Genomic DNA, 23,599 nt, shown 5'->3' on the forward strand with positions numbered 1-23,599 from the left:
TTGCACCCTCTCCAGATGCTGTTTTGCTGTGATGTAAAGTAATTAAGTACATTTTCTTAAAACTCTGCAAAAACCCTGCAACACTAATATTCATAAACAAACCAACATGTAAATATGTCATACCTCACAATGCACTGTACCCAAATACAGTACGTGAGTAAATGTACTTAACGTATTGTGTTTTCCACAACTGAATACTTCTACTTTACTTGAGTATTTCCTTATTCTGCTACTTGATACTTCTACTTTATTTGATCACACACTGCTTTAACCCAGGAACAAGACATTAGCTTTGAGCCCTCCAATAATATAATGATAATAATAATACATCCTTTCCTGTGTTTGAAAGTTTCAAATATTTACATGCAACATACAATAACTTCTACAATTAATTGTCCATTTAATTTCCACTAAAGTAAAAAAAGATATACACATATATATATATATATACATATACATATATATATATATATATATATATATATATATATATATATATATATATATATATATATATATATATATATATATATATATATATATACATATACATATATATACATATACATATATATATATATATATATATATATATATATATATATATATATATACATATACATATATATACATATACATATATATACATATATATATATATATATATATATATATATACATATATATATATATATATATATATATATATATATATATATATATATATATATATATATATATTGTATACTGACTGAAGCTTTGCTCTATAGAGGACTATAGGGAGAACAGATCATTTGCACAGAACATAAATAAGTTGAATAAACTTAAGAAGACAATAATGACACATGATTTTCTTGGAAAAGAATGTTTATAAAAAGATGTCCATGACACACAGAGAAGGCTGTTGAGGATTCCAATAGATTACATTAGGTACAATATCTTTTATTATTAAATTATTAAGTCAGAAAGCACATCAATAAATTATCAAAATCTCCAGAAAAGTCAAACATTGGTTTACAAGGTTTATATTATAACTGAGCAGAAATTCTGTTATTTGTGTGTCTATGCTGACTTCAAATGTGCGACGCAATGAGATGTCCCATTCCTTCAAAATAAAATACTGAAACAAAAGACAAACAACAAACAAAAAGACTGAACTTTCGTCTGCTTTCATGGCTTGTGATGTAAACCGAAACTGAATATTTTATCTTGGGTGTAAAGCATAAAATAAATAATCTATGGCTCTAACAACAATGCATAATCTCGCATACATCTTAAATATCAAGCAGCAGTAATACTGTACCTCGTGGTACCCGTTTCAATAGCTCGCCTTCTGGGTCTTTACACTGTGAGAGCCAATCATGGCTCCCAGCTTCTATTTCTATTAAATAATAACCTGCGGCTCTTCTTTTCTTCTAATATTGAATCTACAGTAAAGTATGTTGTGTGTTCTGCTCGGCTTTGTGAATATTAAATGGAGAAACACACGCGCACTCCTGGACTCCAGCTGTGTGCGATGTCAGTAAATGTGGATCAGCAGAGAGTGTCAGCAGCACAAAGGAGGATGTTGCTGTGAGTGGCCGTTTCAACCTAAACAACACTAGTAACTAGTTATTGTTGTTTACAAAATGACAAACGGCAACAAAAACGCTCAGATACACAAACACCACTCCAGATCATGAACCGTGTTTCACTGGCCGAAGGTGCGCTGAGGCTTCGCAGCAGATTCAGGAACCGTGAGGATCATCATGTTGAAACAGAAAAACTACAGCAACAATGTTAGAAGCCTGTCGTCTAATATATTACTTTATCTTGAAGCAAACAAGCTACATTTCTAGGACTGCAGACAGCCAACTTTATTTTAGTTATCGATTAAAGTGTCAGTAAACTTAACAGTATGAAGTATTGATTGCACAATCAAATGGATGTAAAATAATGACACCATCTGCGTCTAAACTGGTTCCCTATAAGCCTCCGTTTATCGACAGCTATCCCCAGTTACCAAAGAGCATCAGTGTAAGTTTATTTTGCAGTTACTGTCCCCAGTCGAGGGGTGTTCTTTGTTGTAACTAGTAGTAAAAAACCGAAAGCGATCCACTTGTCTTTGCGACAGAAACAATAAAACCACTGAGGCGAGTTTCCACTTTAACACGTCGATTATTGCCTGATTCATAACATATCATTGCCTGATTCATAACATATCACTGCCTGATTCATAACATATCATTGCCTGATTCATAACATATCATTGCCTGATTCATAACATATCATTGCTTGATTCATAACATATCATTGCCTGATTCATAACATATCACTGCCTGATTCATAACATATCATTGCCTGATTCATAACATATCATTGCTTGATTCATAACATATCATTGCCTGATTCATAACATATCACTGTTTTTGTCGTTTTGTTTGACCAACATGCCAAAAAAAATATTTACTTAACTTTATATCTTAGCAGATAAAACAGCAAATATTGACATTAGAGAAGCTGGAACCGGTCATTTCTTTGCATTTGTGCTTAAAAAAAAAAAATGTACATAAAGATTTAATTTATTAGCAAAATAGCAGCCGTGAAACAAACTTTTGTCCATGGAGCGCAACTCAGAGAGGATCAGAGGGTTTGTCATAACAACCTACACAGATACAGTAGAGAACTTCATGTTTCTATCATTACTATGATTAATGCGGATACGGTCACAGAGAAGGAGGCGTAGATGTGTGTGTATACGATTCATCTTATTTAAACTTTTACTGAAAAGTAAAAGAAGCGATCATTGTGGGAGAACTAGGCTCTCCGGGATGTGCGGAGACCACAGATTTTGCATTTTGAGCTCAAGAATACGAGGAATAAAAAAAAAACGATTCAATGACATGTCAATGAAGGGCACAGATGGTAAACTAGAGGGAGGAACGAGGACGAGGATGCAGAGGGTCGATCTGCACGGAGCCTCAAACATCAAACTCTTTATGTCGCGTTAACACGTCTGGTCCAGGCTTCTGCAGGCGTTTCTAACTGGAAGCCTGCGTGTCCAGTCCAAACGTCGCCGTGTAGCCCTTCACCATTCTCAATGGTCTGCCCATATTTGGTCTTCAAAAGTCAGATTTCATGTTTATCACGCGTAAAAAAATATAACATCAAAACACAAACAATTAAGTCCAGTTGGAAGTCAGTTCGAAGTTGATTAAAAATTCCAGTTCGGGTTGGTAACGGTTAGTTTTTGGTATGTAATGAAGCGGGCAGGAGGTTAAAGTCTGGAGAAGAAGGGTGTCATAATACAGCTGCTGTTACCTGATTGTGCTTTCCCCCCCTGCTGAGGAAGTGCTGCGGGCACCGAGGATTAGTGATAGAAATACTCTGCATCTAGTGAATCTCAACACTCGAGGCTCAATGACAACCACCGAGAGAAGCGAAGCAAGATCCGGAGCCGAAAAATGGCCGATCAGTAGTCCGGAGAACAGAGGGGAAAGTTTTGAGTTAAGTCGTCTCTGCAGGCCGAGCGCTGCTTCAGGGGAGATTTATAAACCGTTAGAGGGAGCAGCCGTCAGGGAAAAGGCCGATTAAAAACATTTCTTTTAAAATGAAGGCTGGTTCCTGCTCTTGTTGGGGATCTTACTGCATGTGTGAACTCTGCATGAACGGCTACTCAAGTGTTTTTTTTAAAAAGAGGAGGTGTGCGTACCTGCCGCACAGCAGCCAAAGGAAGATCAAGAGGAGAAGTTCCCTCCTCTTTGGGGGGTCAGTTTACACCAGCACACACACAAAAAGACCCATCTCAGTCCGAGCTGGTGCGTCCGGCGCTAGCCCAGCTGTATCTGACCAGAGTAGGTGGTGAGGAGCAGCATGATGGCGAAGCCCGTCAGCAGGCCGGCGTTCTGGATGGCGAAGACGAGGAGGAAGCTGCGGCCGCCGGCGTCCTCTTCCTCCCGACTCACCTCGTTCATCTCTGGAAACTGAGAAGCCCCAAAAAAACACAAAAAAAACAGAGATGAAGAGCTTTTTAATCTTCAGGGAAAAGTCAAAATAGTAGGAACGTACCTGCGCTGCTGAAAGTCCGGATGTTACTACTTTACTGAGGAGCGACTTTAAGTTAGTACTGAGTTTAGTTACAGACATTTAATTAAACTGAAGAAGCATGATTTCAGATGAAGGAACTATGAACTATCTTTAAATGGCACCAGAGGATACAGGAAACACTTAACTTTTCCATTTTCTTAATAAACTAATATTTTAACTGCATCACAAAATCTTTTCTTAGCGAAAAACAAACAAACAATCTTAAATTCATGATTAACCATCAGGTCCCCCTGCATAAATAAAGCATAAATAAATGATTATTTAACTATGTGAGTATTCCAGTATTCTATAATACAGGCGCTGGTTAAACAGCTTTGTGTTTCCTGCATTAAATATATATATATATATATATATATATATATTATCTTCTAAAAGTTTCTGGCACAACTTCACCTACTTCCAAGGTGGAAGAGGAAGCACACTTGTAGAATGAAGAACAAATTCCTTGTTAGACTAACGCGTTTCAGCTTGTAGCCTGACCTCGATAACGTGCTTCACTCTTAAATAGATTTTCTTTCTGTGTGTGTGAAGACAAAAACGACACTTTTCACGTGCCTATTGTTCCGTGTCTTGTTAGGTCAAAGTAATATGTGACTTTTAATAAAGACCATTGTTTTACTCACTGAATAAATAAGGAACTATTTGGAAAAAAAAATGTTATTTTCCAGATAGATTTTGTTGTTGGGTGACAGATTTTTCCTCCTGACACAATCAACCACATGTACACGATGTGACATACTTTCCCCAACTACAAGCGACCTCTTCCAGACTTGTAAAGATCTTAAAAAGAGTCTGTTTTTGTTTAAATGAGAACCCATCCTCCTCTTACAACACATTCATCTGTGTTGACCTCATCCCCTTTCCCCCCCCCAAACACTGACCATGTCAGCCAGGGCGATGTAGAGGAACATTCCCCCAGCCAGGGCGAAGATCCAGTTGGGGGAGAAGCTGTTGCCGGCCAGGATGCCAAAGCCCATGCCCAGGTAACAGCAACAAGCCGACAGGAAGTTAAAGAACAGAGCCTGCTGTATGCTCATGCCGGCGTTCAGCAGGATCACAAAGTCTCCTGGTAGCAGAAAGAGAACATTGAGGAAGGGGAAAATGAAGTTAGATGTCAAAGCGGCAGCCTTTAGGAGCTCCCGACTCACCGAGCTCGTGGGGGAACTCCTCGCACAGGATGGCCACGGAGGTGCTGACGCCCTGGAAGACGGAGGCGGTGAAGGAGGCGCCGATGGCCAAGCCGTCGATGAAGTTGTGCAGGCCGTCGCTCAGCGTGATCATCCAGGCCAGCGTGCCGATGTCGGAGTAGGTCGCCCCCTTCAGCCAGTAGCAGCCGCCGGCGGACCGCCCGCCGCTGTCCGGGCTCTGGGAGTCCTGAGATGAGATGAACGGAGCGAGGGACGCCCATTAGAGGTTAGTACGTGTGGGCAGAGCAGCAATATGCAAACGCTACATCATGAACAAGGATGTGTTGCTTTATTCAGCTGAGAATGAGGCCACGAACACAGAACTTTAAATTAGTTTTGATTTACAGACTGAGTTTACAGCAGTTCGATGGCACGTTCTGGCAAATTAACATAATACTTTGTTTCTAAACTAACGGGTTAGTTAGGCTTCCCCCCCCACACCTTTACCTGTGGTGTCTGAGCCGGACTGAGCATGAGCTCGCCCTCCCCCGAGTCCACCTTCCCCAGAGCCAGACTGCTGGCCTCTCCGTTCTGCTGCAGCTTCTCCTTCTCGCCCTCCTCCACGTGGCCGTCGGCGGACGAGTAGCGGTCCGTGCTGGGGTAGTGACTGTGACCGTGGCTCTGAAAGAAAAAACACATCAATCATATCATTGATTTATTTATCAATCTTTGACGGATCTATTGCTGGATATTTACTTCCTGATAAAAAAAACTAATAACCTTGAATTTTTGTAAATCATTTTAGGTTTTAAAATGCATTTAACTCTCACTTTGTTGTTGTTTGTTTGTTGTGGCCTAAAGTTTATTCATGATTTTTAAAATGTATTTGACCTTTTACATGTGTAATGAAATAAAGCAATCGCAAAAGTTGATAAATAACGAGCGCTGCATGTCTTTATTCCCAGTAGTGTAACTAAAACAACAAGTTATTATCAGAACTTTGTTTTTAACTTCTACCAGATGTTCTTCTTCTGCATCAAGTTAATTAATTAAATGTGTTTATTATTTTGTTTTATAACTTTTTTGATCTGTAATGAAACAAAGAGATTGTAAAATTCATAAATAAGCTAAATAAATAACAAGCGCTCCATTTCTTAATATCCAGTATAGTGTAACTAAAACAACTTTAAACTTTTACTCAATGTCTTGATTCTACATTAAGTGAATTATTGAAATGTGTTTATTTATTCATAGCTTATTTAAATGCTTTGACCTTTTCCATGTGTAACGATTTAGCCCAAAGCAATTTAAAATATTTTTAAAAATCCCATCAACTATTTAGCTAAGTCAAGTCTTACATATCTTCTTTTTAAATAGATGAAAATGAACAATCGGGGACTCTGGTGTTAGCACTCTGAGATTCTGTGACTTCTATTTAAAGTTTGCATTGAGGACACTGATTATAAGCTTTCCTCACACCTGAAACAACATCACAGGTCAAGAGTCAGTTTGAGAAAATCCATCCTGGAAGCAGAACACATTCAGTGTTTCTCAAGAATACTTTGCCAGAGTTAGCACACTGACATCTCAGTACTACACACTAAATACACAAACACATTTTAAAGTCGACGCTGACAGATTTGGAGCTGCTAATCGTCCTTTATGTCCGTTTCTTGGCAGTAAAATGAAAAAGCTGACAGCAGCACTGTAGGTGCTAATGTGGGTGAGAGAGCGTCTGTAATTGGATTAGCGGGGCGATGTGTTAGCTGGTGATTATGTTGGCTGGACCCACATGACCCAGAGCACAGCAGCAACCACAAGGTGGAGCAACTGTACCGCGATCACACCCGTTACTGTGCGCTCGCTCGCTGCTGCTTTTTGTGAATGAAATCAGCCGCTCTGTCTCTGGAAAGCTCCATGAACAGCTGCAGCTTAGCGTTTCACTGAAGCTGGTTTTAGAATCTAATTCAGAGGAAAATCTGCAGGTTGAAGCGCTGCTGTTCGTTTACCAGAGTGAGCTGTAGATCTGCATTTCAGAACAACTGACACGTACACTACTACTGCTGCTGCTGCTGCTCTTAAGCAAATAGAAAGAGACGTTTCCAAAGTGGCCAAGAGCCAAAAAGTTAAACCCACACTGAAACACAATACTCCCCCACACAAGAAAGAAAGACGTTAAAACGAGAAGTTAGTTCAGCATGGATTCAATACCATTAAAGATCAATAAATAAAAGAAAACACACAAACGTTACGCTGCCAGTAAACCTTCTCTGTAACCGTCTAATGTTAATTAATCAGATTACAGTCGCACGTAATGATTATTTCTAATATCCTTAAAACTACATAGTTGTTTGATTAATCTGACCTTCTTTTCTTTTGTTTATTAGCACGTAAAAGGAACATCTAACAAAACAATATTAATAATAGAATGTACAAGGGAATGTACAGGTCTGCCCCAGTCGTTATTTAAACGTTAAAATAACTTAAGTAAAGACAATTCTGAATAAAAATAAGAGGTTTCATTGTACTATACTTTTTTTTTTTGAAAGCAAAAGACAAATTAAACTAATTGACCATGAAAGAAAAGAAAAGAATAAAACAAAGACTCTTTGAAATGTCCATGTAAAGGCTGTCAAGTCCCCATGATGGAGTTGTTTGAGCACTAAAGTCTCTTTACTTCAAACAGAAGCAGTTGAAGGTAAAAGAGGAAATCTTTGACTGGAGCCTCAGGACTTTGTGACGTTAAACAGCTGAGCGAACGTAAAGCTGAACTCCTCTCTGAACGACACGTGAGCATACGTGTCACTACGCTGTGTGCACAGTACAGTGCAGCGCACATTAGGCAACTACGTTACACAACGTTAAGGTTCACTCCCCGATAAGTAAACTCCTGGAGGCAGGACCGTGAACTTGAACCACCGGTGCCTCCGGTCACAACTGGTTAAACCTGCCACAGATCAGTGGGAGCAATTTAAACCATGTGTCATGAAGGTGCTCAGAGCAAAAGATGAGTAAATGAACAGTGTGACAACATGGCTCGGTATGTTAGAGGGATAGTTTGAGATGTTTTGAAGTGGGGTAGTATGAGGTACTTCTCCATAGTCAGAGTATTACTACAGGAGATGGAGTATAAAGGAACAGACAGTAGTAAGTAAAGTACTGCTGTGGACGTGTTTTAGACTCCTAAAACAACGCTCACCTAAGAAATGATATCAATATAGTGACTGTTTTACAGAACGGTTGTCCGGAATGTTTCCTTTCTTATCGTTTCTTAAAACGAGAGATTAGATTTGAAGACACTTTGTTTTAAGTCGGAAATGTTTATATAAAACAAAATGCCATAAAACATTGTTCTAATTCATACATTAACTGATTGAATACCTAATTTGTATAACTGGTGATTTTAAAAGATAAATTAAGGAGACAGTTTGGTTTAAGCACCAGTTTTCTGGCTTCTTTGAACAGCTTCCGTAGAAAAGTATTCAAAGTGAAAAGCTAAAGCTAACACATCTTAATGCTACTTATTTATCTTATGGATATGCTTGCTGTCGTATATATCTATCCCGTCATTCTTGCCGTGCATGTACTCACCCCGTTTTTCTGTTTGAGGAGCACTCGGAGGACTTTCTCGGTGAAGAAGAAGAGGTAAAAGCCTGCGAACACCACCGCTGATTTGGACACGTAGAAATCCTTCATGGGGTCAAAACCAAAGGCCTAGCATTGCAGAAAAAGAAGATGGTGTGAGGCTGTTATCACGTCTGCCTGACATCCCTTAATGTGAATTTTGAAATGTAACTGACAAAATGTAATTTGGCAGGTTTTTGGGAGGTTGGTGAATTGCTTGTTTTGAACACTAAGTGTGAAGTTTCATTTCTGGTAAAAAGGTGAAATAACATAATTTCCCCACATTTATATTCACTGTCGTGGTCGATTGATGAACAAAGTGAAGGAGAACATCAACTATGAGCCGACGTCCTTTTTAAAGATATTGCAGAGATATTTCACAGCAGCCTCCAGGTTGAATTATGTTTGTAACCGTCTCGCCTTCAACAGACACAAACCTCCCACAAATCAAACCGCTTCAGCTCTGAGCTGCTTTTCTTTCTACTGATACAATGAAACACACAACAGCTGTAAAGCTGGCCATGATGGGCAGCGTTTAAAAAAAACATTTCTCATATTTGTGGGTTATGTAAGCCGAGACTTTGAACTTCAGTCAGTGTGTGGACATGCAGCTCGTGTTGTGTTCACACTACAAGCGACAAAGCAACATTTTTCAGGTCATTTTCAATAGAAGCCAGCAACACAACGCTACAAACTGACGCACAACCTCTTGTCGCTGCGTGAAGCGCTGCAAATCAAAGTTGAGCTGGTCTCAACGCTTTCTATTCCATCTTATAAATAAATAAATAAAAAGCCATTTTACGAGTTCCCAGTGCTACAACATAACTACGTCAAGAAGTGAGCTTCAACGACGACTCGGTGCAGCTGACCACGCTCGGCCTTTTGTTGCTTCAGTCTCTCGTAGTGTGAACACTTGCTAAACTGAATTGATTAATGGAGGGTGACCATTATACAAGTACATCTCACAGTCAGTGTCTTCTGTAGGAATTGGGACTAAAATAGCTCTGCAGTGACAAGGATTACTACGCATTCTCCATTTGAAAACGTAAGAGTTTGCTCGTTGCTCAATTTAGTTAATGCTGGTTGTAACTGGTGGTAAAATGGTTTACAATTAGAGCACAACACTCTATAGATTAAAGAGCAACTAAACCCCCAAAACTCTACATATTGTGTTATAAATATAGCAAACTACCCTCAACTGCAGGTGACATACATGTTGGCAGCTTCAGTCACTAACCAGCCCCACCAAAGTCTGGCTAAAAGTAACAGTAACATAAACCCGAGCCCAGCAGGTCACCTGGCACTTGTTTATGTTCTGTAACTGGAGCGTGAAAGAAGAGCGGAATTAACAAGCTAGCTCGCAAACAAGCGAGGTGCTAAATGGGTAAATGTAACGCTTCATCCACACACACTCACGTCCCAGCGGAGGAAAGCACATAATCAGTTCTTTACACTGACTTACGAGTCCACAGAAAAGAGAGGGAAGGCTTCTTGAGCTGAGCTGTGATTCTAATGCTACACTGGCTACATCAAATAAGCCTCCTATAGATCCTATCCCTGCCAATGCTGAGACTTCTTTCCTGTTCTAGAAGCATTTTCTTAATTTTCCAGGGTCGAGTCTCTGGGGTTTAGTCACTCTTCAATGCACACGACAAGAACTCATCCTTCTCGTTTCCCTTCCTTGAAGCTTGCGTAGCAACCTCGCACTGCAAACTAAGAGAGCGACGGCAGCGTCGACACCTCGATACCTCTGGGATGAGCTGAAACAGGGCGTTGGAGTAGAGCGTGCCAATGGCCAGGGCTATGAAGTAGAGCAGCAGCCGCTTGTAAAAGGTTTTCTTCATGAAGGGCACCACGCAGGCCCCGACCAGCGAACACAGAGAGATCAGCGTCACACTTAGGATCCCATAACCCCACACTGATCAACGGAGAGGGCAAAGGTAAGGAGAGGGAGAGGAAAAAAGAAGAAGACAGAAGCAGTTAGTTGAGAACTGATTTTATCACATTAATCACAAAAGGTAAGGAGCAACAAATGAAGAGAACACCAACCAGTTATCTCCCTGAAAAGAAAAGTAAGAATGAAATCAACCTGAGAAAAAAATCATTGATTTCATAAGACACCAGAGACAACAAAGCTCATTTGCATTTCAAGAGAGGAAGTTGTTCTCCTGTGAAGCAGTCCTTGAACCCCATGCGTTTTGATAGAGAGGGGAAGCAATTAGGGTAAAATTACAGTTTACTTTTGCGCACACACACACACACACACACACTTTTGTCCTCGTCCACTCAGGTGCATCTGTGTCACCGTCTTAGCCCCGAGGTACACGCTTAGCTACCACTGCAGACACAAAAGAGGGCAAATGAACTTCAAACAGCCCAACAGCAGCAGCAGAAGGAGGAGCCTTGCCAACAAGGTTGTCACATTTCAATTTGAAGGACGCTTTAAGGCTGCTGCGCCCCATTTCTCCAGGATTGTCTTACCCTAACTGAAATTTGTGAGTGAGTGAAAACACTTTTATCGCATGCCATCTCATGCTGCAGTGGTAGAAGAGAGCTGAGAAAGAAAAAAAACCCTCATAGCTGGCCTACATCTTCATTGCCTGAAAAGCTGCAGACAAAGACGCAAACAAGGCAACAATGTCAAGCGATCGAGGATGCAGCGAGGGTAGAGCGAAACCAAAAAAAGTCTTCCAGAGGGCTTATTAGAAACCGAGAAAAACCACAGAGGAAACACCAGAGGCAGGAAGGAGAGGAAGCAGATATGACCTCGACAGACAAAGGAGCCGCTGGCTAAAGGTGCACTGGTTTTATAAACTACAGGGAACTAAAGAGGCTTTCAACTTTGGTGTTTGTGTGTTTTCAAAAAGCATAAAAAGAGGGTTTTGTGGGATTTTTTTTAAACGTAGATAGAAATATGGATGGATGGACGGCAAACCTCTGGCAGCAGCTGCAGGACGGCGGTGGAGTACAGCGTGCCGACGGCAAGAGCGATGAAAAAGGTGAGCGCGTATTTCATGTAGCGCGTCTTCAACAGGGGGGTGATGAAGACTCCGGTGAGGGAGAAGGCATTGATCACCGTCACGCTCAGGATAGAAAAGCCCCACACTGGAGGTTTGAGTGACGGCAAAAGGTTGGATGGAAGAGGGAGGAGTTAAAAAACAAAAAAAAACTACGACATGCATAATGAGCGGTAATTAAAGCGGTAAACGCAGCTTGAGCCCCGAATCATCAATCAAACTGTCGTCAATACAGTTATGTTGTCAAATAAATGCTGATCTCACAGCATTTATCCGCATCAGCTGTACGAAAATAAAAACAGATAGAAAAATACACATTATTTACGATATCTATCTTTCTCTAATTTTGAATTTGGTTGTGAAATATTGTTTATAGTTTTACCTCTTCTATCTCTAAATTAAACTACGGGTCACAAAAACAAAATAAAGGCTTCTTGACATTTGTTGAAGGTTTTTGTGCCGCTTTTGTCAGCGGCTGCAGCACCTGTGAAGTTTAGAGGAAAAGAAAAGTTCAATTAAGAGAGAATTATGATGAATGCAATGCGGTGAGATAACTTCTCCACGCTGTAGAAATGAAACAAAAGCTGGATTAAAAAAAAGGTTTTAATAAAAAGGTGCTGATTACGGGAGGTCTGACTTCAACGTTTGATAGTAAATGTAATGAGAAACGATCAGGATATACGAGGCAGTGAGGTTTCCATGGCATTCGCCTCCCTGCTGCCGGAAAAATCCTCGCACCCTGCAAAGAAAAACAGCTCTTAAGCCAAAATAAGCCGTCTACGAGGGGCATGTGTGAGGCGAGCTGAGGGCTCATGAGCGGATGATAAGAGAAAACAAATGTGCCCGTGCAGAGGGGAGAGATAGAGACACAGCTCTGGGCCTTGAAACCAACTCTCCTCCGCCTGCCAGAGGAGGAGATAAACCGGGCTAAAAGACGTGAAATGTGTGTGAGGCCACGCATGAGATTAGAAAGAATAAGAAGCCGTTGATGTCCGCGGTCGTCACATTCATTCTGACGGCTGTTCTTTTTCTTTTGGTGGAAACTAATGAAGTACTGAGAACATTCCTGGAGCGTCGCTGCTTTTTTTCGAAACACGAGTTCCGCTGCAGCCTCGAGGGCAGAACATCACACGGCGAGTTAAACCGAGTCTGTCATTAGACAGCTTTTTATACCAACGCGGATTCAGCTTCCACCCAATGAGAGCTCAAAAGGCTCGTTAAATTGGATGGAGATGCCAAAAAATGGCTTCCGGGGCTCTCAAGGACAGTCGGCAGCGTGTGTGGAGTTACAGCGAGTCAGCAGCTCTGTTGCTGGGATGCTCTCCCGTTCCCGACTGTCTTTACCTGGACGACATCTCTGCTACATACCGGATGTGCTGACTGAGGCAGGAATGTGGACTGTGGAGATTTTTAAGTCAAACTGAGAAATGCAATCTGAGCCTCGGCTAACTGAGCGCGCTTATTTTGGCTTCCATCTCCTTCGGGGACATCGCGATATCACTGTCTCTAGGCAACAAAACACACATTTGGAGCTCAGCTCTGGTGAAGATTCAAGGTCTCCTTAAATGAGGCTGAAAAATAATAAAGAGTGGGAAAAAAAACTTGTATGTATTCACTCTAGAAGGAGCAAAACAGTTTAAATATTCAATAAACGAATAAAGCCAACAGCAAAGTTTACCCAACAGGAAACACAAATGACATCATTATACACTCAACATACATATAGGTACAGTTAAAGGTTAAAGCTGCTGAAACTCTTTGTTTTTTGTTAACAAAGCCCATGAGAAGACTAGAACTAACATTATGTTAGTCCATCTCTCTAACTTCCCCAGTCTGTCAGGGTTTGATGTTTGTTTACTTGTGGGTCAGAGATCTACTTGCCTGAAGTACATTTGTACTTGCCTCTATAGAAATCATTGTACTTATAAGTGATAATCAAATAACAACAAAGACTTGAGTTAAGTTTGTTGTAGTTTTGCCCGCGTCCTCTCTAATCCAGGATAATTCAAAGGCTCGGTGCCATTTTATCACAAGAGACGAGACGTTTAGTTTATTCATAGAGTTTATACTAGAAAAAATACTGTCAGTGTTCTCAAGATAGACAAATAGCATTTCACATTTTACATTAATGGTCTGTGCTCACCTTCGCCGTCTGTGGGCCTGGGGGAGGGCTCGACGGTTGACTCCTCCTCTTTCTGCGCCCTGCAGGTGCCGGCATCCAGCTGCTGCAGCATGGTGGGGCAGAGCTCCCGCAGGCCCGGCCCGTCCAGCCGGGACTGCTCGCTGATGCTGTAAACGGCCAGCGTGTCCGCAGGCAAGCACTGGGGAACGAAAACCAAAAGAAGATACCATTTTAACTTCAAAACAGTCGAGTTAGCCAGGTATGTATTCAGTGGCAGGTCCGGGTGCTTTGTGGGCAGAAATTAGCTTTAATTTGAATTAGATCAGAGTATTTAGAGGATGAAGCAAAAAGCCCCAAAACACGTTATTACTGTATAAACCGTTCTCAGTATAAGAGAACAAAAAGCAGAGAGTATTGGAATGCAACGTGTTCAGAGACGAGCCGCCACCTGTGACACGTGAATGAACACGCTACTGACAAAGAGCCTCACTCCATGTGGTGAGCAGTGACAGTTATTGGTCTCACACCCCTACAACAACAGGTTTGTATTTCCATACTCGCACAGGTAAAGACTGCGTGTACACTACAGTACCTGAACTACACGTGACCTTCACCTCTTTGTTCTCAGGAGAGTTTTATTGCTCTGCCACCATTACTCAGAGAAAATCTATTCAAAAGCACATCAGCAAGTGAGTCAATCATCCATGACACTAAGCATGGGAAATATGCTAAATATTTCAGCTGTCTGGCACCGGTTGGCTCCTGCTTCTTCCAGGCAGGACAAAAGCTGGATTTACCTCTTCTGAGCTCTGAGGTATCCCACCGGGCTCGGGTGGTACTCCACGCTATTTACAAATCCCGACGCCATGCTTTCAAACGCTATTCTTTCTGCTGTTTGAAGCAGACGTATTGAAGTGTGCACACGATGCCCCATCAGAGGTCAGGCTACCTCTCTGCTGGCTGACAAAGATGGGATACGAGTGATAGGGATGACGCGAGGCCTAGAGGACTGGGTAAAATAAAATAAGAAAATGCCGCTCCCCTTGTTGAGTGAGTATTTCAGGTTTAGTCCGGATGATAAAGATCCAACTCGACGAGCCTACATCAACCAACCGTAGCAGGTGCTTTTTCTAACTCAAAGCCAGAAAATGAGGAACATGCGCGGAGTGTACAGCAAGATATTCGCTATCTGTACTCCTTCCCTTATCATAGGCAGTCATGAAGCGATACTTATTTTAGCTGAAACATATTGCCACATTTCACTTCATCTTGAGATAAACCTTTTCCGAAACTATAAAAGCTGTTTATTAGCCACATGATTTCTGCCTCAACCTGCACATCATCTCCATTATTAAGCCCACTGTGTCGGCGTCCGCAGGCCATCCTCCAGCAAGAGGGAGCTCATCTATTCATGTATTATTCTAGAAGTATCTAAACACAGCAAGACGTGTGTCCAAGTGGGCTATTTGCATATTAGACACACGGCATGTGACGGCTAGACAACGACATCACACACAGCTTTTCTTTATTCAGGAAAAAACTGTTACCGCCCGGGCAAAGTAGTGAAACAGCTAACGTGCAACTCCTCAAAACAATGTGAGTACACCCATAATATACCCAGAATGAAGTATAGCTCCTCAACCATCAGGACTGTCATATCTGGTCTTCTTTAAAGGGTAAGAAGCTAAAGAAGATGAATCTACTGTAAGTAAACTAAACTATATTAACAAGCCAGAGAAAACGAAGAAGCAATCGTGTTTATCCATCGCCAGTCGCCACATTTCCACCGAGCAGTCAGCTCAGTTTGACTCTTTTCTGACATTTTTAAGATTGAAAAATGAATTGATTGACAGTAAAGGTATTACTGGGAGAAAGAGACGGAGAACAACATTCAAAAAAAGATTCATGGTCAAAAGACTGAGACCGCTCCATCATCAGGATTTCCCAAATTTTGTTTATTTTTATTTATTTATTCATTTATTGAACTGTTAATATCATTGTTTAACATTTAATCCTAGTTTGCTTCTAATTTGTCTCTCAAAGCATTTAGTAAACTCAGTTTTTTAAGATGTTATATAAATAAAGTTAATAGCAGATGTTATAAGCCAAGTAGCTTCAATCATTAAAGGGTTTCAAACAGCGTGTTTGAGTGCTACAGTAAGCTATTATATTTCTTAAATCATGTTCATTAATTAAACATTATAAAAAGGTAGTACCAAAATGTGGTAGCTTCTTGTGCAGAGATTCATTTAGCACCTGAACTCACAAGAGAACAGGATGCTTTAGTTCTCACCTTGGAGCGGTTGGATTTGGGAGGTGTGTTTATCGTCGGCGTCTCCACCACGTTGCTGCCGTCGCCTGCGTCGCCGTCACCCTGACCCTGACCGATAAGGGCCAGCAGCGAGCGCAGCTGGGGCACCGAGATGGTGCCGTTGTCTCCGTGGCGGGACAGCAGGACCTGGAGCACCTGGGCTGGGGACTGCGTCTGACCTTCCCCCTGACATGTCACTCGACCCGGGGAGCAGAGAAGCACAGCCAGGGCCAGAACAAACATCAGCTGGCACCGGAGGAGGGTGATGGACGTGGTGGCTCGGCCATGAGGAGACCAGATAAGCATGGCTTCTTTACCGGCTTCTTTACCGGCTTCTGGCTGGAGGACGTCGGTCTGTGGAGGGAGGACGGGAAGAGAACAAGAGAAATAATTAAACTAGGACAAAAAAAACCACCACTCTCTAAACTACACACTTGGAGGAAACTTCACAAAAGAAGCATTTAGTGCCATGTTTTAGTTCCACAACCGTTTTAAATACTAGACAAAATGACTGAAGGACAGCACTCAAGAACATTGATGCACAACCCTACTGCGTACTGAATATACCTCGCACGTTGCAGCTTTAGGCATCTGTATAGTAAATTGTCGAGCAGGTATGGGGACAATCCTGAACACCCAAAGTCCACTCAAAGGCCCACTTGTAGGACCATTAGCACAAAGCACAGAGAGGGAGGAGGAAACCAGCGGGAGAAACAGACAATTACACACAATCATAGCACACATTCACCAGACAACACACACATACACACACCATCAGTATGCAACACTCTCTGAAACACAAACCAGACATGAACCGATTCATCATTCCATCTGTAAGGATGCTGAGTGTTTTACCTCTTCAGTTAAAACAGCAGTTTTGACAAACACACAAGAATTACAAAAATTCATATTTGAAATAAGCCGACGTGGTCGGGAAAATAGTATGTTAGCATTCTGACTGCATAGTGCTTCCAACTTTTTCCATCCCTGAAACAAACTCCCATGTGCACACAAAACACAGGGCACACTGTAACGTTCCCGTAATGTGTGTGCTCTCACACACACACACACGATTCATTTCATTCCACCCTGCAGGTCCACATGCAGAGCTGAGGCTGAATAAACAAGACACCATTCATGTTTGTGTGAAGAAACGCTCACCTTTTCCTACAGAGCCTCTAATGATAGCCGGTGTGTTAAGCGCCTGAGTCAGTCTGTCTGCCCCGGAGGCTCAGAGCCTGCTGAGTAATGCCCACAGGTGACCTGGGAGCAGTGACGGAGCCAAGGGGGGGGGGGCCTGAAGAGGGCAGGGAGCTCCTCAGGAGTGCAGTGGACTGTGGAGGAGAGACAGATAAAAACGAAGGTTACGACTCACCGGTGAGGAAGAAAGAAATAGGAAAAGGATGAAGAAGCAGTGAAGGAGAAAATAAACCAGAAATGGCAGCTGCCAGCTTAAATGTTCTGTCTTCTGCTCTTCCCCATCGACTTGCCTCCTTGAAATTCCAATCCAACACTCAAAGACCACAGCGTCCAGCACCGAGCCAAACCCACGTTTTCTGAAGCAGCAATGAGCGTTCCTCCTCGAGTTATATGCGGCAAATTAAAAGGCCGGCGGTGGAATCCGACGGGTAAATACTGCAGCTCGCAAAACATCCGATTCAGCTGCTGTGGAGGAACCCATCATGCTGCCAGCCAATAGGATCACCTGTCTGTCGCCGAGGGGTTAGAACCTCCTGGAGAACTGGCTTATAGAGCCAGGAGAGTCTGAACGAATGACACACCGACTCTGCCTCTTCTCTCTTTGTATACGGTGTGCTGCCCGAGATGCCGCTGGGCAAGGCGCTACATCCAATCTGCTCATGTGGCCAAAAGTTTAATGCGTCTGTGGAGGTCAGCTGTGTGGAAATGTGACACGTCTGTCTGCTTCTAATCTGAGTGTAATCACAATCTTTCCCCTCTCGGGGATAACGAGGTAAAGAGAAGACTCTCCCCTTCAAGAAGTCTCCTCAATGACTTCCACCCTCTACCCTCTCTAATGAGGCCTTACTCTGAACTCCAGTACGTGGAAAGCAGAGTACAGAAAATAAGAAAGGAAAATCCTGTTTTAAGTCTCTTTAGTGCCATTTCTTTTCATTTCTCACACGAGCACTACTCTCTCATGCAGCCCTCTGAACCTTGCCCTCCTTACTGCTGCTGCTGTTAGTGAGACTCAGTGGAGGCCAGGAGGGAACAATGCTGCTGAAAGTGGAAAATGATTGTTGTTGTGGCCCTTGTGTATAATATGGATCAAATCTTCCAATTACAGAACTCAATGAGATATCATATTTAGATAGATAGATGCATATCTATACAGGCCTATACTGTGTCGTAGTAAGCTCACTTGCCGAACCATTTTTGTGTTTTTTTTTGCTAATCCACTAACTTAAATACCTGACAAATTCTGACAACTTCATCACATTAATCTTAACATTACCATCATTGAGTTGTTCCCACTGATTTGCATGATTGCCAGCAAAGGTTTAACACTGCAGAGATATTAAAGAGACGGCTAAATGAAATGGAGGAAGCTGATAACCGATTACTGGAAGTCTTTTGGTGGTTTTCAGCTCATTTTATGCCCAAACTCTCCATATCGCTGGAGGACGTAGCTGGTTAAATAAAGGTGAAACAACAACAGAGCACAAATCTGTATCATCTAGATGTTCGTATCACCAAACACTACCTGAAGCTTTCTCCGGCAGTGTTGCTGCTTTAACCGACACCGGTCAAGAGTTTCATAAACGTCCAACAAAAAGTCCAAAACGCCTCAGCTCTCCTCTTCCACATTCATTTCTCATTTAAGAGAAGAGAGAAGGAGAGGCGACGTGTGATGGAATGTTTAGGAGTGACTAAAGGCAGCAGCACAAAGACGGGCATGCCCTGGATGAACAGCCTTCTTAATGCGTTTACAGTCGGGCACACGGGGTAAAGGCAGAGCACGCGTTGCATTTAAGCACCAGATTATTCAAATAATGGCTGTTCACAAGCGAGGCAAAGGTGATAAAAGGAGTGGAATGGATTTGCATTGGGAAATAACAGGCGTATGTGAAATGTGGTCTTTAGTTTGGGAAACAGAAGCACTTACGATGCCAGTTGGGAACACCCAAGAGCCAACATTACACCAACATTACACCAACATACCACAAGTAATCTGCAAATGATGCGTCAGTGTTGAAGTAAATGTTTTCCTCCGTTCACTTAACTTTGTGCTGGTGATCACGGTAAGAATGAGTTATCGTTGCTGCTTCTTTGTTGTTTGTGATCATTGTTTAGTTGCAACAATTGATGAGGTATTCATTTCATTTTGATTAAAGTTTACTATTTAAAAAAACGTACAACATTTTACAAGTTCCCAGTCGTAACATGCCCGACAGTTTGTGTCTTTTTTTAGAGGACAAACATTGAACGGGATTCTTATTTTCTTAGCTCATGCGTTTGCCTTTTAAAACCCTCGTGTACCGACATCCTCCTCAGAAAACACTGTTCATCATCGGCTGCGCTCTGTTCGGCATGCAGATAAGATAACCAGCGAGGAAGAGGAGCTGTTAAACTGCTGCGATGATAACATGGACGTTAAATATATATATATATACACACACATGCACTGCGTCCTGATTTTGCTCCGGAGAGCATGAAAGGTCCAATCAAAATAATGCAGAGGTTGCTTTTTAAATGTCAGCCCGTCCGGTCAGACCGGTGTCACCGCACACTCGTTGAGGAGTCCAAGGCCTATTTGTGGCTGTGGAGATAAAGGACGGTGGGAAAGAGACGGGCAGTCTGCAGCCTTGAAGGCCTCTGCCACGATATTGAATACGAGTTTTTGCAAAAGGACACGAGAGGGAAGAGCAGGAAGGGAAAATGTTTAGTCACAGTCTGCTGGACTTCTGTCCCAGCGGCATGCACTTGACTCTGCTCTGCTCAGCCTTTCTAATCTTTCTCTGTTCTTAGAAAGTCGCCTGTTTTTTTTCCAGCTTGGAACATTTTTGACACTTTCCTCTCGTGACGTTGTCGTCAGATTAATGGCCAATCAAGCCACGAGCAAACACGTGATCAATTTAAGAAAAACAGAGAAAGTCCGGGAGTGAGTTGATGGTGATTAGGCTTTTTATCAGGCAAACCAAACCATCAGTGTTATCAGCAATAACGTCACGTCTGTCAGCACGCAGGGTTCCTGACCCGTGTAAACACAGCTCGGGGAGAAATGTCCCTTTGTTATCATCAACTCCACTCGACTGAGCAGAAATAAAACCTCTGATCGGTCTTAAGTGTAGCAGGAGGTCAAAGAGGAGACGCCAACACTCATCCGTCCAACCAGCCTGCACACAGCACAAAGGAAAGAGACAAATGGTGTAACCGTACAAACCGCCACCACTCCACACAGACACACAATGCTTTTAAATAAGTTGGGGAGTGATTCAGTTAGAGACGGTGAGATGCAACTGTGCGGTTACGCCACGCAATAAGGTTTTAAAAGCACACTAAACCGTGTTCAAAATACCTTTTACATTTAATTGTACGCAGTCCAATGATTCATGACAGTGCTGTATGGTTAATTAATAATCCCATTTTGCTGCAATAATAAAAAATAATAAAATGTTGGCAAGAGATGAATTAAGTCAAGGCTTTATCTTAAGTTTTCCTCCGGGGACAGAATTTGCAATCAAATACCACATCAACGCAATTCAATTTATCAAAGCACACCACAGAAAATCCCACCAATTATTGACTGATTTAATCGTTTAAAATAATCAGAAAACTTGATTGTGAAAGGCATCTTTCACAATCTCCCAGAGTTCACAGCGACAGATCAGTTCAGTCATAAAACTAAGAACAAGAGCATCAGCAGTAAATCATCTTTAGCTCCATATCATGAGAATTATCTGGTGAGGTCTGGTGATCACACCATAAAACCCAACCGAAGGCTGCAGCTCCGTCACCAACACACCGTATCAACATCAATAACCTGTGATTAAACGTGCGTCTCATTCAGAATCAGACACCAGCAGAAACCTCTCTCTGAAGAGCCGACCGTACCTTTCCTGACTGGAGACACACCAACAGCAGCTGTCCCTCACTAGTTCCTTCTGGATTCAAAGCAGCCGGTCATCACACGTCTACGCGCTCTGCCGTCTCTTCCCCCGGGTCTCTTTATATACCGCTGGAGCGAAGGGCAGGCTGAGCTCATCCCTCTTCAACCCCGAGGACCGTAATTACTGTTTGTGTGATATCATCAACCAGGACCGTCATTAGGAGGAGAGAAAGATGGCCGCACGGGCCCCACGGTGGTTCACCGAGCGCATCGTAAATGTTCCACACTCATCCCGAGTGTGCAACAAAGCACCATTCAACCACATAATTAAAGGGTTTGTACATGACTGGGTCTGGGTCAGGTCCTCACTTCTACCCAGAGGCCAGCTTAGAGGTCAGAGGTCGGGGTGCAGAAGACCTGTGGTGGTTGTTTTGGGGGTTTTTTTTAACCCTGTTTCTACATTTTATAAAGAAATGCTAAACATGTTCCTTAACTAGCTACATGTATCTAACAGCTGCAGTTCTAGTTACTTTTGCAGAATATTATCTTACAATAAAACATATGATAAGCTCCGGAAATATGATATTAACGTGCCAATAGTTATATTTCAAGTAGTTAAAACATTTGACCTCCTTAAGGTTAATGCATAACTACTTGAACGCCCTAAAGCTCTGAAAAGCTCTGTTTACTTTTGCCACGTCTGCTCTTTGCATGATTACAGTAGACAAACACATGAATATTTTATAATCTACATTAATCAAACAGTTTTTCCAAAACTTTCACCCAACCTGGAAAATCCTATGACAGACTATTTAAGGTTCATCGTGACCATATGAAGCATGATTGATAGTTTATTTAAGTCTTTTTTTCACCACTGGAGAGATCACAGGAAGGCATCACCTTAATTTAAAGGGATTTATTACTTTTAATTATGCGGACAACTGCAGAAACAGACAGTGGTGGAATGTAACGGAGTATAAGTATAAGTACAAATCGGAGGTAATCGTACTAGCACAACCGTGTAGACATCTAGAGCAGTAAAATTCAACATACACATTCATGCATAAGTAAACACTGACAGGGAAGCTTTTACTGCACAATCAATACTTTTGCTTTAAGTACTTTAAGTACATTTTGCTGATACATATTTTTACCTAAGATTTTGAATGCCGGACTTTAATTTACATGTGGAGTATTCTCGTAGTGTGGTATCAGTACACAAGTAGAGGGTCCGAGTACTTCTCCCACCACTGAACCACAGTTTATCACCATCCACACTGTATATTTATCACCTACAGATTATTTACAATAAGAATAATAAAAGGTCCAGAGGCAGAATAAACTAACTATGGTCCCTTTTCAGCTCAAATAATGAGACACAACAATACTTTTACATCATTTAGAAACCTCTGGGACTCATACAAATATGTTTTACTTAATATAATAAAACAATGAGAGGGAACATGTGAGTGCACATTGATTTACTTTTTTTTAATTCAAGTGCACACATACTTTTACCCCAGTAAGGTTTTGGATGTAGTACTTTAACTTGTATTGGAGTATTTTAACTAGTACTTTAACTTTAGTAAAGGATCTGAATAGTTACTTCTTCCTCCACTTGAAACAGAATAATTTAGAGGGAGAAACATCTAGTAATAGGACGCTGTATACTCTTTGAGCATGTTTCCTGTCTCTCGCCTGGACACCACGTCTCTCAGTTCTGTCTCTCAGTTCTTCATTATTACACAATGATGGAGGGGAACCCCACGGACTAGCCAGTTAGTCTTAACGTGATCCAGCTACATTAAGTTAGCTTCTATAACAAGTCTTGATTCAAGCTAACCCAGGCGCGGTAAGCCTCTACTGTGTTAATAAACGTCTTAACGGGTCAATTAGCAGACCGCTGTCTGTTAGCGTTAGCTAGCTAAATAGGTAGAGCCAGGCTTCTTCTTCTTCTTCCTTATTTTTTTATTTTAGTAGCCGCTACAATTAGCTTACCGGGGTGATGGAGAAAATCAGTCCTGACGTCAAACTGCTCTTTAACAACAGCGTCCCTCTTGATAGGTCACAGACACACAGGTTAGATCAAATGTCTCCGGTACGTTCACTTAGTGATGGGACGAGCGACACTGGTGCATCAGCACTGTGCCGAGAGCTCAAGAGGGAAACCTCGTATCGGTGCGTGTATTGCTTTAAGAAAGAATCACGTGACCGATACAGGAACTGTGTCGTTTGGATGTGCCG

The 23,599-nt window shown here is 41.9% G+C and overlaps 1 protein-coding gene across 3 annotated transcripts; it reads right to left on the reverse strand.

Annotated features, from left to right (window-relative positions):
- Positions 1-859: 859 nt before the first annotated feature.
- On the reverse strand, positions 860-23,460 carry slc39a14 (solute carrier family 39 member 14). 3 transcript variants are annotated; one of them, XM_079161137.1, is made up of 10 exons: positions 23,354-23,460; positions 17,449-17,621; positions 16,270-16,641; positions 13,998-14,175; positions 10,586-10,755; positions 8,805-8,927; positions 5,721-5,894; positions 5,235-5,460; positions 4,968-5,152; positions 860-3,962 (listed from the first exon to the last, which is right to left on the reverse strand). In XM_079161137.1, exons 3-10 carry the CDS (start codon positions 16,591-16,593, stop codon positions 3,810-3,812), a joined length of 1,533 nt encoding a protein of 510 aa, XP_079017263.1. In that variant the 5' UTR covers positions 16,594-16,641; positions 17,449-17,621; positions 23,354-23,460; the 3' UTR covers positions 860-3,809. The 3 variants fall into 3 exon arrangements, with proteins under 3 accessions (XP_079017263.1, XP_079017265.1, XP_079017264.1); XM_079161139.1 differs by lacking the exon at positions 10,586-10,755 and adding an exon at positions 11,773-11,942; XM_079161138.1 differs by lacking the exon at positions 17,449-17,621 and having other exon boundaries at positions 23,354-23,400.
- Positions 23,461-23,599: the final 139 nt, after the last annotated feature.

The sequence above is a fragment of the Pholis gunnellus genome (assembly GCF_910591455.1).
Source record: "Pholis gunnellus genome assembly, chromosome: 6".
Taxonomy (NCBI): domain Eukaryota; kingdom Metazoa; phylum Chordata; class Actinopteri; order Perciformes; family Pholidae; genus Pholis; species Pholis gunnellus.